Source organism: Rhinatrema bivittatum, chromosome 10, assembly GCF_901001135.1.
Source record: "Rhinatrema bivittatum chromosome 10, aRhiBiv1.1, whole genome shotgun sequence".
NCBI classification, from domain to species: domain Eukaryota; kingdom Metazoa; phylum Chordata; class Amphibia; order Gymnophiona; family Rhinatrematidae; genus Rhinatrema; species Rhinatrema bivittatum.
The window spans coordinates 32,383,462-32,400,502 of record NC_042624.1 but is presented as its reverse complement, the minus strand read 5'-3'; the positions used below and the strand labels follow the sequence as shown (position 1 = coordinate 32,400,502).

The window sequence follows — 17,041 nt, the reverse complement described above, 5'->3', positions numbered from 1 at the left end:
GAGAGGATGCAGGAGAGTGGCTACATAATCCAGTTTCCTTGCACCACCCTAAGAATCCTCACAAGAGATCACAGTCTGAAGAAGGGAGCTAGAAAACAGTGTCAAGTGCTGAAAAACCAAGTTACATCCTTCCATGCTCCTGTGATCAGATTTATAACAATATTGAGAGATACTTGCACAGCGCGATCAGGGGTTTAAGAATAATTTCACTTCTGTATTTGAAGAGGATGAATCTTTCTGTTTTATTTCATAGTTCTTCCATGCTGAAGATGTTTGTAAAACAACGTTTCCTAAGCACACCCAATGAGAATCATGAGACATTTTATATAAAAAGGATACAGATCATATTACAAAGGTTAATTTTCTAATCCGAGCATTCTAAAATAGACAGGCTTTGAGGTAGTCTTTTCCTGTGTCATCCTTCAAGCACTTTACCTAGCCTATCTGACGCAAGAAGGCAGAAAACAGACAATGGTTTTTAACTTTAAAAAAATTCTAACTGCTGAAAGATTCTAGGGGGAGGCAGGAGAGGACATGGTATGAAATACTCTTATGTGTCTGGTTATATCACAATCCCTAAGTAAGTTTCTCCAAACAGCATATGGTTATTTATAACACATTTAATAAGATGGACACAATAGTCTTCATAAGGAGGAGCCCAGTGGTTAGAGCAGCAGGCTGAGATCTGAGGAAGCCCGGGTTCAAATCTCACTCCTGGCTCCTTGCAACCTTGGGTGTCACTTCACCCTCTTAAGATTGTAAGCCTTCTGGGGATAGAGAAATACCTACAGTACCTGCAACATAACTTGCCTTGAGCTACCAGTGAAAAGGCATGAACTAAATGTTAATAAATAAAAGGTAGCCTTAAGCATGAACTCTTTTTTTTTTCATATGCTGTATTAATCAGATGTCAAAACCATCATTACCAGCCTACATAACACAGATCTGTAACAGCTTCACTCACTGAAAAGGTAATTAAGCTCCATGAAGCACCCAAAATCTCCCACACTCCCAAAGTAAGACCATATGCTTTGTAAAATCTCAGTGACTGGGACATTCTCATACAAGGCAACAGAACAGCTGCCAAAGACCTTGAAGAATATAAACAAAGGCCTAGATTCATCACTCTGCTATATTTATAGCAGATTGATGAGCCACACGAAAAAAAGGGTCGGGGGAGGGGGTGAAATTATGCAGCTGGCCGCATTGCAGCGGTGTGTTTTCACCTGCCGCAGTTGCAGCCAGGCCGCACAGTTTCTCACCCATAGTGCCACAGGAAAAGGTGTAGTTATTTCCCACAGTGCTGCCAGCGATAATGTAGAAAATGTTATCGCCCGCAGCGCTGCTGGGACATAACTCTGCCCATACCCTGCCAACCTCGCCTCCCCTTTCCTAATTTGCATTGTACCACTGTGATGTGGCTGGTATCGCATGAGGTAGGGCCTTATCATGTGCGATAAGGCCCTAATGTAAGCGAGACTGACACATTGCGGTTTGATGAATGACCCGGTAACTTTGCTGTTCTTGCGAAGACTGGCAAAAGTCACAAATTTAAAAATGAAAATCACACTTTGCTTATTAGAATCAAGGATAGCCATGACTAAAGGTATGTATACAATTATGACAGGCCCCATCATATCAGCAGAATCTTGAGAAGTCCACAGAGATCTCTCTCTTATTCTGGGCATTCATAGGCATTAAAAATTGCAAATTACAAAGCCTGAGTGTAAGCATTTTGAATCGTTCTACTGGAAGACCAGCCGATAAGCATGTTGCTCCTGACAAGCTGTTTTTTGTTTGTTTTTTTTTATAAATTGTGTGGCCCATTCACCCAAACACTGGTAGATATCAATTCTTTCCATGCACCGGGAAAGGTGGATGTACAATTGAGGATGCTATGGGAATGCTGATAGAATGGTAAAGAAGGGTGAAGTCAAGAGGTACTAACTGAACTGCATAAAAGGAGTTGTGGCAAAAAAACGTGCATGTACTGAAACATTTCTGTAAAGAAGTTGTGTTTCACATGTAGTCTTAAGTGAGACTCTGGTTTTCTCCAGAACCAAATGTGAATATTAAGACTGTTTCAACATGTACAACTTCTACTCGAGTTTTCCGTTCTCTTGAGTTTTAGCTGTTTGCGTGATACAGAGATGAAGGACTTTGTAGCATCCCTTTGCAATCTTCTGCATCCATATCAAGTTCATGATATCCAACAAAATGCTGGAGATGATCCAGGCACACTGGGGGCCAAGCCCAAGTCTGTGAAATGCCTCTGTTCCAAAGGCGAAAACTATGCGTGCATAATAAATAGGGATGACCGCTATCCTCACCAGGAAGAACATGATGGTCATCATGACACCATTCAGCAGGTTAGCTGCAGAAGTCTTTGGATATCCCAGTGTTTCAAAGAACCATCTACAAAACAGCAAGGTTTACAAAAACATAAACATTATATCACTTTACGGCTAGAGGTGTTATATAATCCCCACTCTCCAGTGATTTACCCACACAAACTGCCTGTCTGAAAATTGCCCTCAATACGGCCAAGAGTATGCACGAGGCACTACAACACGCTTTCTTTTAGCCGTATTTAGGGGAGGCAATCCCGGGGCATGTTTTGGCTGAGATCGGAATATAACATGCATAAGACTGCATTTTTCCAAGTCTATGCACACCGTTTTCCTTACAAAATCTACCTGCACGAACAGCAGGCACACGTGTGGCAAGTCTCCAACAGGAAGCTCGTGCATACTTTTCTTTTTGAAAATGGTGGGTAAAAAAGGACCCCTGCACTTTACCCCAAAGAGGACAGTATGAAAATTGCTCCCTAACAGAGGAATTTTAAATCCCCGGCGTGTGCAAATATCGGAAGATATGCACGTGGCCGGGCCGAGCGCATTTTCAAAATGGCCCAGCCATGTGTGTATCTCCTGGTATGCGTGGAAAAGCCTGATTTTTTAAAAGGGGCGGGGCCTCTCTTGGTGAAACGCATGCCGGCAGCCAGCCAGCACGCGGAACTTATTGTTTCAAAAAAAACAAGAAAAACTGTGATGTGTTAAATCAGACCCATCCTTTAGTAAATCTTACAGACTTTATTGAAGAATCAATGAAAAATCAAATTGAGTCAAGAGGTACCTTATGTGTGAAGTTTCAAAAGATAGAAGATAGGGATAATGTGTTAAAATTATTCCTAAGAAACCGGGAAAAGCTATATCTTTGCATTGCTATTAGGTCTACCTAAAACAACAATCCAGCCTTTGCAAATGTTACAAAATGCAGCTGCCCGCATCATCACTGACACGAGACGCCATGAGCACATAACTCCAGCACTTCAGTCATTGCACTGGCTACCTGTGGCTTCAAGGATAGTATATAAATCCATGACTCTTATACATAAAGCCGTTCACAACAGAGAAATGCAATGGTTCAATGATCAATTACAATTCAAAACATCAATCCGACCTACCAGATTCCAACATCTTGCGAAACTGAAGATCCCTGCGCCTAATTTGACCAAACTTTCGACTACAAAAGAACGTTCTTTCATCATTGCTGGATCCACAATATGGAATACTATGCCCTCTGAACTACGCCAGGAACTTTGCCACAAAAAATTTAAACAAAACTTAAAAACCTGGCTATTCAAAAAAGCCTTCTATCAATAAACTGAGTTCTATTATATACCTTTCGGAATATTTCTACAGACACTCTTATATTAATTTTTTTTTTTTTTTACAAAGTTATAATTAGTCTTATATTCATACAGTTATTATGTTATATTGTAAAGCTCTTTGCTGAATTAATGTTTGAATGTAAACTGAGGTGATGTTTCTTACGGACCCCGGTATATAAAAAATCCTTAAATAAATAAATAAATAAATAAATCTTAACGGGAAAATTTGGATGTACCCAGACATTACAAAAAAAATACATAGATAAGGAGGAAAAACTTTCTTCAGATGGGTCCAGATGTTAAGCAACTGGGAGCCCAGATGACAGTTTATTTCCCCTGTAAATGTATCGTTAAACATCTAAATGAGCGATACGTATTTTTAGAACCATTGGAACTCAAAAAATTTATAGACTCAAGAGTTAAAAAATGAACTTTCACCAGGTTGGTCATTGGTTTATATATTTGTAATTGCATTTAAATGCACCTATTCCTTAAGTAATTTTGCTTACTTATGTTCCAGACTAATTGAATTGGGGCCTTCCTTTTCCTTATAACTGGCAATGTATAAAGAATTTTCCTTTAAATTGTTTGTCTTGCGTACTGATCAATTTGATCAATTATATACATAAATTGCCTTGTAATTGACATGTTTATTTGCTGTCAAAATCTTTTTAAACTGCATAAATAAATAAAAAAAAAAAAAAAAAAAAAACCTTGCGCATGTGAGTGGGAACTCACGAGCAAGTGCGGGCGCCAATATAAAATCGGTGATGTGCGCATGTTATAAAATTGGCGCATCAATGTGCATGCACATGCATGCCCGCGTGGCCCTTTTAAAATTTACCCCTTAATGGCTGGGGTACTTTCTCACAGCATTGTGCTGGAGAAAGGGGCAGCCACATCCTAAAGACAGAAAAAAGAATTAAAAAGCAGCTACAAATGCTAAATTTCTAGCAGCAGCTTCTACTGGCTGTTTAAAAAAGAATTGGTTTCAAGTTTTTTAGCAGATTTATTGGAGCCACCATATTATAGATGCTTTATAGAGGATATGCTTGGTTTTAGGTCATTTTTTGAGCGTATTGCTGTTTTATTTTGTATTTTTAATTTTTTAAATATAATTTTGATTCTATTGAACACAGTTTTGATCTGTATTGGAATAATGAGATACCAAATAAATAAAATCTAAAATCTAAGTTAGAAAGTCCTGCTATAAAAGGACCTGCCTATTCAGATGTGTCTGTTAACTTACATAGGTCCTAAGAAGACACAGTCTGTTTCGTTTTGCCCCACAATCCTCTTGCCCAAAGGCCCTTCTCTGAAGGGATGTACTATATCTCCAGCAGCCTAGATTCACAGACAAAAATGTTTCCTGAACACAATCACAGGGATGTTCATTAAATGGGAAGTGTTTCTCATACTTCTATTAGGCTCTTTTGGAATATTACTGCTTGCAGGAGTGCTAAAGACAAGCTATGCAGTTCAGAGCTCTGAAAGCCTGGTTGTAGTGGTATTAGTAGTGAGCAAGGAGAGACCTATGGATGCCATAACAGTTGCAAGTTGAAAACTATAAATCGTTAATGGCTGCTGTGAAATAATGTACAATCCATAGGCTAATTACATTTTCCTGAATGGATCAGGTGGTCTGTAATAATGTAGCACACTATAAGCAAAGGTGTTGACACTAAGCCAAAGCCACTGCAAGAGTTGAATAATCTGGCACAGCTGCTCTTTAAAAAAAAAAAAAAAAAAGCACTAAATTTCAAAAAATGCAACATTTATTCAGGTGAAAAAGGTAACATGCTGAGAGGAGATACGGTAATTTCTGCCATCTCTCAATGGTGAAATCTATGGCCAGATTCAGAGTCCACATTAGCTAGGCTCTGGAGGGAACTATAGCTTGAGGTCCTGGGCAGAGTGTCACCGTGATGGCTGGGTAAAGTTGAGTGTGTTTATGGGGGGAGCAGTAAAGGATAAAGGAAAATACCTGGGCAGTTGAGAATAACTGCCCAATGTGCTGTAGCCCTGTAAAGGCTGGCTCCAATTTAGCTGAAAGCCCAGAGGAACAGGAGGAAACTATTGGGCCAAAAGCAACCCCCAAAATTCACTGTTGTAACTGGACAGGCTGGATGGGCCAATGCCATCAGCTGCCATATTACTAAGCAGGCGAGGCCACTGAGGAAGCCAGAGTCATGTGACTCTGAAACACATGAGGCCAGTCTCTGCAGATAATGGTGCCATCTCTGTAAATGAATTACAAGATTTTGATTATGAAATGTCTGGCGTTTTCATGAAGAGATTCACTCCCTTTGGAGATAACTGGCTGCTTGGTTGTGATCATCAAGTCTTCATCCCTGTGGCTTTACAACCCAGACCAGAAAAAGGGGTTTGCCCAGTGGTCCTAAACTCCAAACTCAGGCAGCAGAGATAGCCTATTCAAGTCAGAGACTGAACAGTGGCTCTAACCGTGTATCTCTGGCACGCTCAGCTCTGGGTCCCAGCACTGACACTAAAGCCAGCATCACAATCTGTCACTGCATCTCTAAATCCGGGGATGCATAAACTGCGTGTATATGCAATGCTCCACTGTTTGAAAGGAAATTTACCTATTATTATTTAAATTATTTTTATGAGTTACATGGGTAAGACCAAACACAGCATTTGTTAATACTCTATGGTGCAGTTATATCACATGTTTGCTCCTGGGCAAAAGTGCTCCAGATAAGGAAAAGTTCCAGAGCAAAACTAAAGCAATATTTGCACTATAGCAAACATTTGATAAATCTGTCCTTCTCCTTTATAACATACACCTATGCTATGTCTTTTCCCCTTTCCTCTTCACACCACACTGTATTGTATTTCATGATTCACTTGTAATTTCTGGCCATGCCATCTGTTGCTCATTCTATTTGGCCCTGAGGGTCTAAACTCCTAAAAGCTAGTCAAGAAATGTACTGAGTTGGGCCTTATTTCAGTGCATTGAAGAAAACTGACAGGGCAAACATACTAAGCTTTCCAAATGAAAAACCTCAAGCCCTCATACTAGATTTTATTTGTTCTACATTCCTAACCTCACTTATAAATCTAGGTTTAAATACACATTTTTAATCCTTTGCTTGTGCTTTATAATTTCTCTATTTACTAAGGCATTTATTCCCATTCTCTGACTATGCAAAAAAAAGCTGAATCAATCTGGCCCTTAGATTCCTTTATTTAAATTAGCAAGGGAATAACATCTACCTAAAAAGGATTTGTTTTACTTCCACCCAACTTCTTTTAACTCCTCCCTTCCTGGATGATCTCAAGATAATTTATATAATGGCCCATCATGTTATAGTCCAGTTGGCACTTAGCTGGAGAAACCCTGGGGTTTTGAATTTCCCATCTGTTTGACCACCCCCAAGTTATCCAGCTAACAACTAGGCCAGATAAATTGAGGGCGGTCCAGAGATGGTCCAGGGGGGAGCAAAGTTAACCAGATAAGGTTGATATCTAGTAAACTTTAGGTTTGCCTCACAGCAGTCTTAGTTAGCAGGATAAGCTTATCCAGCTAAATTTGAGTTATTCAGCTAATTTTGGATATTCAGCAGTGTCCCGTACTGCTGAATATCCAGTATAAGTTAGTTGGAGAAGTTTATTCAGCTAATTTAGGCAGACTCCCCATTACTCAATATTGACCTCTTTTCTTTAATCCTATAGAACATCTGTAAGCCTTACCTTCTGCTCACTGCACTCAGATACTATTTATTTATTTATTTATTTATTTTATTATTTTCTATACCGGCTTTCACGACCAGAGGTTGCATCAAGTCGGTTTACATTTAACAAGTCGTGCATTAAACATAGAACTAGAGGTTCTATGTTTAATGCACACAGTGCATTTAATGCACACAGTTCAAAAGCATAAATGCACACAGTGCATTTAATGCACACAGTTCAAAAGCGATCAAGGGGATAACATTCAAATCGCCCGCATACACGTGCAGTCTGAATGTTAACCCCTTGAACGCACACAAGCGTTCCCTTTGAAAATTGCCACGAGTACAAGTTATCTGCAGATGCTTGTGTCTGTTTTTGTGTGTGTGTGTGTGTGGGGGGGGGGGGGGTGTAGAATTTTCAAGAAAGATTATGCACACAGCTTTGAAAATGTAATCTGTGTGTGTACCTTTTTCTCCCATGATCTAACCATGCTTCCAGGAATGCCTCCTCTCTACGGGGGTTGGGTGGGGGGGTTAAAAGTCTTTCAGGTAGATTTTAAAAGTGTTGCTCATGCAAAAACACCTATATGGGCCGTGTTTGAATTTTAAGAAGCTGGGAAGCGCGTCAAGAATAAGATGTACATGGGTAACACCCAAATATTGCAAGTCTGACAATGTTACCTGCATAACTTTACAATTGGTCCTGATGAGGCGCAAATCTGGAAATTTTGGGCCAGAGGGATTGAGCCTCTTTTAAAGAGACAATCTGACACTCTATATATCTCCCACTGTGAGAGGGGCACATTCAACTCAGAGTGGGTTTTGGGGGGGGGGTGTTCATTGGTCTGCCTAGGGTGCAAGGGTCTGTACAGCCTTGTAACACTGCCCCCCCCAAAACCCACCCTGTATTAAAAGTGACCCTCTTACAGTGGGAGATATATAGACTGTCAGATTGTCTCTGTAAAAGAGGCTCTCTCTCTCTCTTCACTTGTGAATATACACGTAAAGGCTCCAATACATATGCGCAGTAGGGATATTTTAAATGGTGCGCATGTACTTGCACGCACGATATAAAATTGAGCGTATTTTTGTTCATGCGCTCTTTTTTAAATTTACTTGTAAGTATTGTGGAAGAATGCGCACACTCTTAGCTGCACCAAGGGTAGGCAATTTTCAGACTGCCCTTTCACCTGGGTAGAAAAACTGCACTCCCCATTCTATTGCCATATATTGTACCAAATTATTAACGGAGCCATTTTGGTCACTCAGGATCCTATTTACTCAGGGGTTGTGATCATTGTACCACAAAAACAATTTGTGAGTTCATAACCATGAGTAGTTCACAAGTTGTATGCCAACCAAACAAAACTCCGTTCTCCTTTCTTCTGTATTTAACCTTGAAGACTAAGGAGGAGCAAAATATATCCATTTCATCTTTCTCCTCATATTTAAATGATGAACAGCAAGTTTGCACATCAATAAAAGTCCCCTTCTTATATACCTACCGCTGATTCACAAATGGCGTAGAGAACTCTGCAAGAAGACGGAAATTACCAAAATATGGCAATAGTCCTTCACCCTGAAAAGCAATATGAATGTTTAAAAGAAAACCAAGGATAGAAACATTTCATCAGAAACCTACATTAATAAAAATATGCACATAACCAATCAGCTACACAAAAAATTCACTTTGCTAATGTTTCCCGGTGCCTACATATCAAGATTTCAGTGTTTGCGTCCATTATTGAAAGGAGTGATGTAATTCTTTTTCCACTTCCTTCCTCCTGGCAGCAAGCACACCACTTGCTGATCAGAGCTGTTCTGTACAGACCTAAAGAAGCAAGGATCACAAGGTCTCTCCTGGCCCTGTTTCTTCAGCCTTGCATCAAGGCTAGTCCAGTGTTTTAGGGCTTCCCAAATTCGGTCTTTCAGACCCTTAACCAGATGTAATGTTCAAGATAACTACAATATGCAGATTAGCCTAGTCAGTCGTCCAGATGAATCCCAATCTACATCATGTGTATTTATTGTGGATATCCTGAAACTAGAGCTGGCTGGGGTCCCAGGAACCAAGTTTCAGAAGGCTTGCTCTTTCAGTAATGGATTTACATAGGGCTCTTCTCTACATACATAAAATGGGAATGACCTTTTGAGTAAATCTGGCTGAAACCCTATGGTGCAACTGCAAACCATTAGCAAAGCCAGCAAGGAATGACAGTCATTTTCTGCTTACATGTATACAGTAATGTTAAGATTTAACTTATGGGAAAAACTAACACCACGGATTTGAAATGTACTGTCAAGGTCTTATCTGGAAATAAAACCCCTTAAAGAAATACTTATGGCTCCCATGAGGCATTAAAACCTGAGAAACAAAATGACAGCAAGAAACAGTTCATATGCTAGTACGCCTACATACTGGTAAGTCCACATTTTTACTGAGCAACAGAAAGTGCACGGTTTAAATCAATTATACCAGCTACAGACAAGACAGGACTTAGACTGATCTTTTGTTTCATTAGCTGACAATTTCTTCTTTGCATTTCAAAATGGAGTTTGGAGAATTATTGTAAGGAAACAAACAAAAAACAACTTAAGTGCACCGAGAGTAAATGGATGCATAGCTAACAGTCTTAACATATAAGCATATACACAGGAACTTACAAGGACATGTTAGAAGTACAGGACTCGTGGGACATTCCAGAGGTGTCAACTGACTCAGGATCCAACCTTCAAAAGGGAGATTTTTAACCCTTCCTGGTTTTTGAACTTAATCCCAATGCACTATGTATTTGAAGTCCCCCTCCCCCCCCCCCCCCCCCAACCTTCCATCAGAAATCAAACGCGACATGTACCATGAAGGTATCGAGACAGAGCATCAAAATGCTGAGACTAGCCTATGAGACTAGCCTAAAGTCTCTTCCCCAAAACCAGGTCCCTTGGAAGCCCTAGCTCTGATATTCTAGCAGCCCACCGCAGCTTAAAATGTAAATTTTATTTAGCAGAAGAGAATAACGAGATGCCTCGGATATTACAGAATGGTGATTGGTGGACAAAGCCGATGTCATCAGTGGAAATGTTTTCCATCCTGGAAGTGGGAATAATAAGACATTCACTTGGTCAGAATAGAAGCAACAGAACTGTGGCCATACAGCACTTTTTCAGTCTTATTAGCATATAATGTACACGTGCAGCACTAGAGACCCGATTCATCCAGGAGTTTCCCACAGACACAGGGTAAAAAAAACCCTTAGTGAATCAGGCCTCTAAGTGTCTGCAGTGCTGATACAGTGCTGATGTACTCAGGGCCAGTTTTAGACTGGGTGCTGCTCTGTGTGGGGGAGGGGGGCACAACCCTCCCCTCCTCACCTCCCAGAAAATGTGCTTTGTGCCCATACTTGACTGAGAAAACTGCGCATATCCCCAGAAGATATGAAGAGAGATCCAATACTCCAAGAGCACAACCCCTCCAGTCTGCAGCTCCCATAGAGCAAGGGCCCTGGCTCTGAAACTCCAGCACATGAATTTCTCTCTGTTCCCAACTAGCATAATCATGTCTCTCCTGGATCTCACTCACTCCCTACGCCCCCTCCCACCAGCAGGAATGCTTCCTATCTGTATCTCCCTCAGTGGCTGTCTCACCACCTTCCCAGTTCTCCATTTCCCCTTGTCTCTTCTCCTCAGTCCCCAAAGATTCCACTTCCTTCTCCACACTCTCTCCCCTCCCACCCCCCAGGATTCCCTCTTACATGATTTCCCCTTCTGCCTTCCTTTGCTCTCTTTCCCCCTGCCCCCACATCCACCTCAAAACCATCCAAATCATGGATATTATTTCAGTTTTCTTTAAATTTAATGCCAATTTATTTTACCATAGCCAGCACCTTATTTCTGTAAGACGGTGCACCACCTTCTGCAAGGTATTATTCAGAGATGGGAACGTAAACCGCTATGATGGTTGTATCCAAATAGTGGTATATAAAAGCTTTTAAATAAATAACTAACTAAATAAATACAACTAAAAACATAAGAACATAAGAATATGCCATACTGGGATAGACCAAGGGTCCATCAAGCCCCGCATCCAGTTTCCAACAGTGGCCAATCCAAGCCATAAGAACTTGGCAAGTACCTGAAAACTAAGTCTATTCCATGTTACTGTTGCTAGTAATAGCAGTGGCTATTTTCTAAGTCAACTTAATTAATAGCAGGTAATGGACTTCTCCAAGAACTTCTCCAATCCTTTTTCAAACACAGCTATACTAACTGCACTAACCACATCCTCTGGCAACAAATTCCAGAGTTTAATTGTGCGTTGAGTGAAAAAGAATTTTCTCCGATTAGTTTTAAATGTGCCACATGCTAACTTCATAGAGTGCTCCCTAGTCTTTTTATTATCTGAATGAGTAAATTTACTTGTTCTAGACCTCTCATGATTTTAAACATCTCTATCATATCCCCCCTCAGCCGTCTCTTCTCCAAGCTGAAAAGTCCTAAACTCTTTAGTCTTTCCTCATAGGGGAGCTGTTCCATTCTCCTTATCATTTTGGTCGAGCTTCTCTGTACCTTCTCCTTTGCAGTTATATCTTTTTTGAGATGCGGCAACCAGGATTATACACAGTATTCAAGGTGCGGTCTCACCATGGAGTAATACAGAAGCATTATGACATTTTCCGTTTTATTCACCATTCCCTTTCTAATAATTCCCAACATTCTGTTTGCTTTTTTGACTGCTACTGCACACTGAACCGATGATTTCAATGTGTTATCTACTATGACGCCTAGATCTCTTTCTTGGGTGGTAGCATCTAATATGGAACCTAACATTGTGTAACTATTGCATGGTTATTTTTCCCTATATGCATCACCTTGCACTTATCCACATTAAATTTCATCTGCCATTTCGATGCCCAATTTTTCAGTCTCACAATGTCTTCCTGCAATTTAACACAATCTGCTTGTGATTTAACTACTCTGAACAATTTTGTATCATCTGAAAATTTGATTACCTCATTTGTCGTATTTCTTTCCAGATCATTTATAAATATATTGAAAAGGGTCCCAATACAGATCCCTGAGGCACTCCACTGCCCACTCCCTTCCACTGAGAAAATTGTCCATTTAATCCTACTCTCTGTTTCCTGTCTTTTAGCCAGTTTGTAATCCACGAAAGGACATCGCCACCTATCCCATGACTTTTTACTATTCCTAGAAGCCTCTCATGAGGAACTTTGTCAAACGCCTTCTGAAAATCCAAGTACACTACATCTACCAGTTCACCTTTATCCACATGTTTATTAACTCCTTCAAAAAAGTGAAGCAGATTTGTGAGGCAAGATTTGCCTTGGGTAAAGCCATGCTGACTTTAAGAACATAAGAACATAAGAAAATGCCATACTGGGTCAGACCAAGGGTCCATCAAGCCCAGCATCCCGTTTCCAACAGTGGCCAATCCAGGCCATAAGAACCTGGCAAGTACCCAAAAACTAAGTCTATTCCATGTTACCACTGCTAATGGCAGTGGCTATTCTCTAAGGGGCGGATTTTAAGAGCCCTACTCGCGTAAATCCAGGCGGATTTACGCGAGCAGGGCCCTGCGCGCCGGTGCGCCTATTTTACATAGGCCTAACGGCGCGCGCAGAGCCCCGGGACTCGCGTAAGTCCCAGGGTTTTCCGAGGGGGGCGTGTTGGGGGGGCGGGCCCGATCTGCGCGGCGTTTTCGGGGCGGGACGTAGCGTTTCGGGGGCGGGTCCGGGGGCGTGGTTACGGCCCGGGGCGGTCCGGGGACGTGGCTACGCCCTCCGGACCTGCCCCCAGGTCGCGTCCCGGCGCGCTAGCGGCCTGCTGGCGCGTGGAAATTTATGTCTCCCTCCGGGAGGCGTAAATCCCCCGACAAAGGTAAGGGGGGGTTTAGACAGGGCCGGGGGGGGTGGGTTAGGTAGGGGAAGGGAGGGGAAGGTGACGGGAGGGCAAAAGAAAGTTCCCTCCGAGGCCGCTCCGATTTCGGAGCGGCCTCGGAGGGAACGGAGGTAGGCTGCGCGGCTCGGCGCTCGCCTGATGCGCTCGCCTGATGCGCTCGCCTGATGCGCCAACAAAAGTACGCCAAATCGCGCTTTTTGAAAATCTACCCCTAAGTGAACTTAATAGCAGGTAATGGACTTCTCCTCCAAGAACTGATCCAATCCTTTTTTAAACACAGCTGTATTAACTGCACTAACCACATCTTCCGGCAACAAATTTCAGAGTCTAATTGTGCGTTGAGTAAAAAAGAACTTTCTCCGATTAGTTTTAAATGTGCCCCATGCTAACTTCATGGAGTGCCCCCTAGTCTTTCTACTATCCGAAAGAGTAAATAACCGATTCACATCTACCCCTACTAGACCTCTCATGATTTTAAACACCTCTATCATATCCCCTCTCAGTCGTCTCTTCTCCAAGCTGAAAAGTCCTAACCTCTTTAGTCTTTCCTCATAGGAGAGTTGTTCCATTCCCCTTATTTTGGTAGCCCTTCTCTGTACCTTCTCCATCGCAATTATATCTTTTTTGAGATGCGGCGACCAGAATTGTACACAGTATTCAAGGTGCGGTCTCACCATGGAGCGATACAGAGGCATTATGACATTTTCCGTTTTATTCACCATTCCCTTTCTAATAATTCCCAACATTCTGTTTGCTTTTTTGACTGCCGCAGCACACTGTACCGACAATTTCAATGTGTTATCCACTATGACACCTAGATCTCTTTCTTGAGTTGTAGCACCTAATATGGAACCCAACATTGTGTAATTATAGCATGGGTTATTTTTCCCTATATGCATCACCTTGCACTTATCCACATTATTCCATTAAACCATGTCTTTCTATATGTTCTGTGATTTTGATGTTTAGAACACTTTCCACTATTTTTCCTGGCACTGAAGTCAGGCTAACCGGTCTGTAGTTTCCCGGAATCGCCCTTGGAGCCCTTTTTAAATATTGGGGTTACATTAGCTATCCTCCAGTCTTCAGGGACAATGGATGATTTTAATGATAGGTTACAAAGTTTTACTAATAGGTCTGAAATTTCATTTTTTAGTTCCTTCAGAACTCTGGGGTGTATAACATCCAGTCCAGGTGATTTACCGGTACTACTCTTCAGTTTGTCAATCAAGCCTACCACATCTTCTGGGTTCATCGTGATTTGGTTCAGGACCAGCTTCTGACCATTCTTTGGCCTCAACTCCTGGACTGACTCACTGACTGGACTGACTCAACTCCTGGACTGACTCACGACCTGCTGGAGGCGTCAGCTGTCTGGATCCCACGACCCGCAGGAGGCGCCTGCATCCAGACGTATCTTCAGTCTTCAGTGATTCTCTTAAGTCCAAGTGGCCTGGGTCCCTACAGGCTCCTCCTGGGGGGACCGCGGGCTTCCAGTGGTGAAGTACTGGTCCAACTTCTGCTGTTCCCGGCCTTGCCTTCCGACGGTAGAGACCTAAGAGGGTTTACTCTCTCCTAGGTAGTGCTAACCCTTCCTCAGACTAAGGGTCCACTTCCAGGATCGTAACAGAATACCAAGGCCATGAACCCGCCAGAGGCCTCAGCTCTGCAGGCCATTCCTGGACTGGCCCAAAAGATTATGGAGCAACAACGGGTATTAGAATCCATGGCGCCCTCCTTGGATCGACTCAACACCCGTCTCGATTCGGTAGCTGCGGCTCAGGCAGCTCCTCCACCATTACCACTATCATCAGTGATGCAGGGGAATACTCGTCCAACCATTCCATTACCAATTCCTCCACGTTATTCTGGTGAACCTCGCTTGTGCCAGGGATTCCTTGATCAATGCAGCATGCACTTCCATCTACAAGTTTCCCTTTTTCCAGATGATCTTACCAAGACTACATATATCTTATCCTTGTTAGAGGGTAAGGCCCTGGCTTGGGCTTCTCCCTTCTGAAGACGGTCAGACCCAGTTCTGCAAAATCTTCCTAAATTCTTGGAATTGTTCCAAACAGTATTTGACAATCCAGGAAAACAAGTAGTCGCTGGTTCCAACCTTCTGCAACTTCGCCAAGGAGGTCGTCTGCTGGTGGATTACACTATTGAATTCAGAACTCTTGCATCAGAACTCCATTGGGAGGAGAGCTGTCTCCGGACCATATTTTTGGAGGGATTGTCATCTAGAATTAAGGATGAAATGGCAGCCCACGAGCTGCCCCGTTCTTTGGGCTCTCTTATTGAATTAGTAACCAGGATTGATCGCCATATACAGGAGAGGGCTCGTGAAGGACTGAGCACAAGAAGACGCACGGCAGGTCCTACTTCTTCTCGTCCTTTTTTCTGGTCTCTCGAACTGCTTCCACCACAGAAGGGACTTTCGAAGAACCGATGCAGTTGGGACGTGGTCCTCTCTCTCCGGAGGAACGGCAAAGGCACCATAAGGCAGGCCTCTGTCTATATTGTGGAGGATCGGGCCATCTCATTGCTTGTTGTCCAATGCGTCCGGGAAACTCCCAAGCCTAGGCTCTATTGGGAGAGTAACCCTAGGCATCAATTCACTGGCTCCCCCACTCACACTCAGGTCACTCTGCTTCTCGGAGACCACAAATTCTCTACGCTGGCTCTAGTAGATTCCAGGCCAAGAGGAAGTTTCATCCTGAAAGATGTGGTAGAACAACTGCGTATCCCTACTCGTCCATGCCCAAGGCCGTTGATTCTATCCTCTATCCACGGAGATCCCCTGCCGGGGAGAATAACTCATCACACGGTCCCACTGGATTGCCACATTGCGCCGAATCATACTGAACATATCACCTTCTACGTCATTCAGAAAGCCATTCACCCAGTCGTTCTTGGTATTCCTTGATTGCAACATCACAATCCACAGTTTGACTGGACGTCTTTAAAACTTATTCATTGGGGTCCAGCATGCCAGGAGACCTGCATTAAAGGATCAGATCTCTCATGTAGTTACATCTGCACCACACATCTTGAGGGTTTGCCTTCCCAGTACAGTCAGTTCGCTGATGCCTTCTCGAAAAACGCTGTGGATACATTGCCTCCGCACCGAGAATTTGATTGCACCATTAATCTAGATCCTGGAGCTACCCCGCCTCATGGTAGGGTCTATCCGTTATCCGCCTTGGAGACCAGTGCTATGTCTGAATATATCCAGGACAATCTACAGAAGGGATTTATTAGACAATCCAAATCTCCAGCTGGGGCTGGCTTCTTCTTTGTTGGAAAAAAAGATGGGACTTTGCGTCCATGTATTGATTTCCGTGGGCTAAATGCTATCACCATTAAGGACAGATACCTATTACCGCTTATAGCTGAACTCTTTGACCACCTACAGGGAGCCAGGGTGTTCTCTAAATTGGATCTTCAAGGAGCGTATAAGCTAATCAGGATTCGGGAAGGTGATGAGTGGAAGACGGCTTTTAACACCAGAGATGGCCATTATGAATATCTTATCATGCCTTTCGGATTGACCAACGATCCTGCAGTATTTCAGCACCTCATTAATGAGATATTCCGAAATCTGCTCTATGTTTGTGTAGTAGTCTACCTAGATGACAGTCTGATTTTTTCTTCCGATTTACAGACACATCGGCAACACTTATTCAGGTGTTACAATGCCTAAGAGAGAACAGTCTATAAGCGAAGATCGAAAAATGCATCTTTGAACAGGAAT

The 17,041-nt window shown here is 42.5% G+C and overlaps 1 protein-coding gene across 3 annotated transcripts in view; it reads right to left on the bottom strand.

Moving 5' to 3' along the window:
• Positions 1-217: 217 nt before the first annotated feature.
• Positions 218-17,041, bottom strand: part of TLCD4 (TLC domain containing 4) — a 168,095-nt gene continuing 151,271 nt past the window's right edge. For all 3 annotated transcript variants that reach the window (XM_029617598.1, XM_029617600.1, XM_029617599.1), the window contains 2 exons: positions 8,874-8,947; positions 218-2,415 (listed from right to left, as the gene is read on the bottom strand). In XM_029617598.1, coding sequence (XP_029473458.1) covers positions 2,100-2,415; positions 8,874-8,947 — 390 coding nt within the window. In that variant the 3' untranslated portion in view covers positions 218-2,099. The remainder of the gene's footprint in view (positions 2,416-8,873; positions 8,948-17,041) is intronic.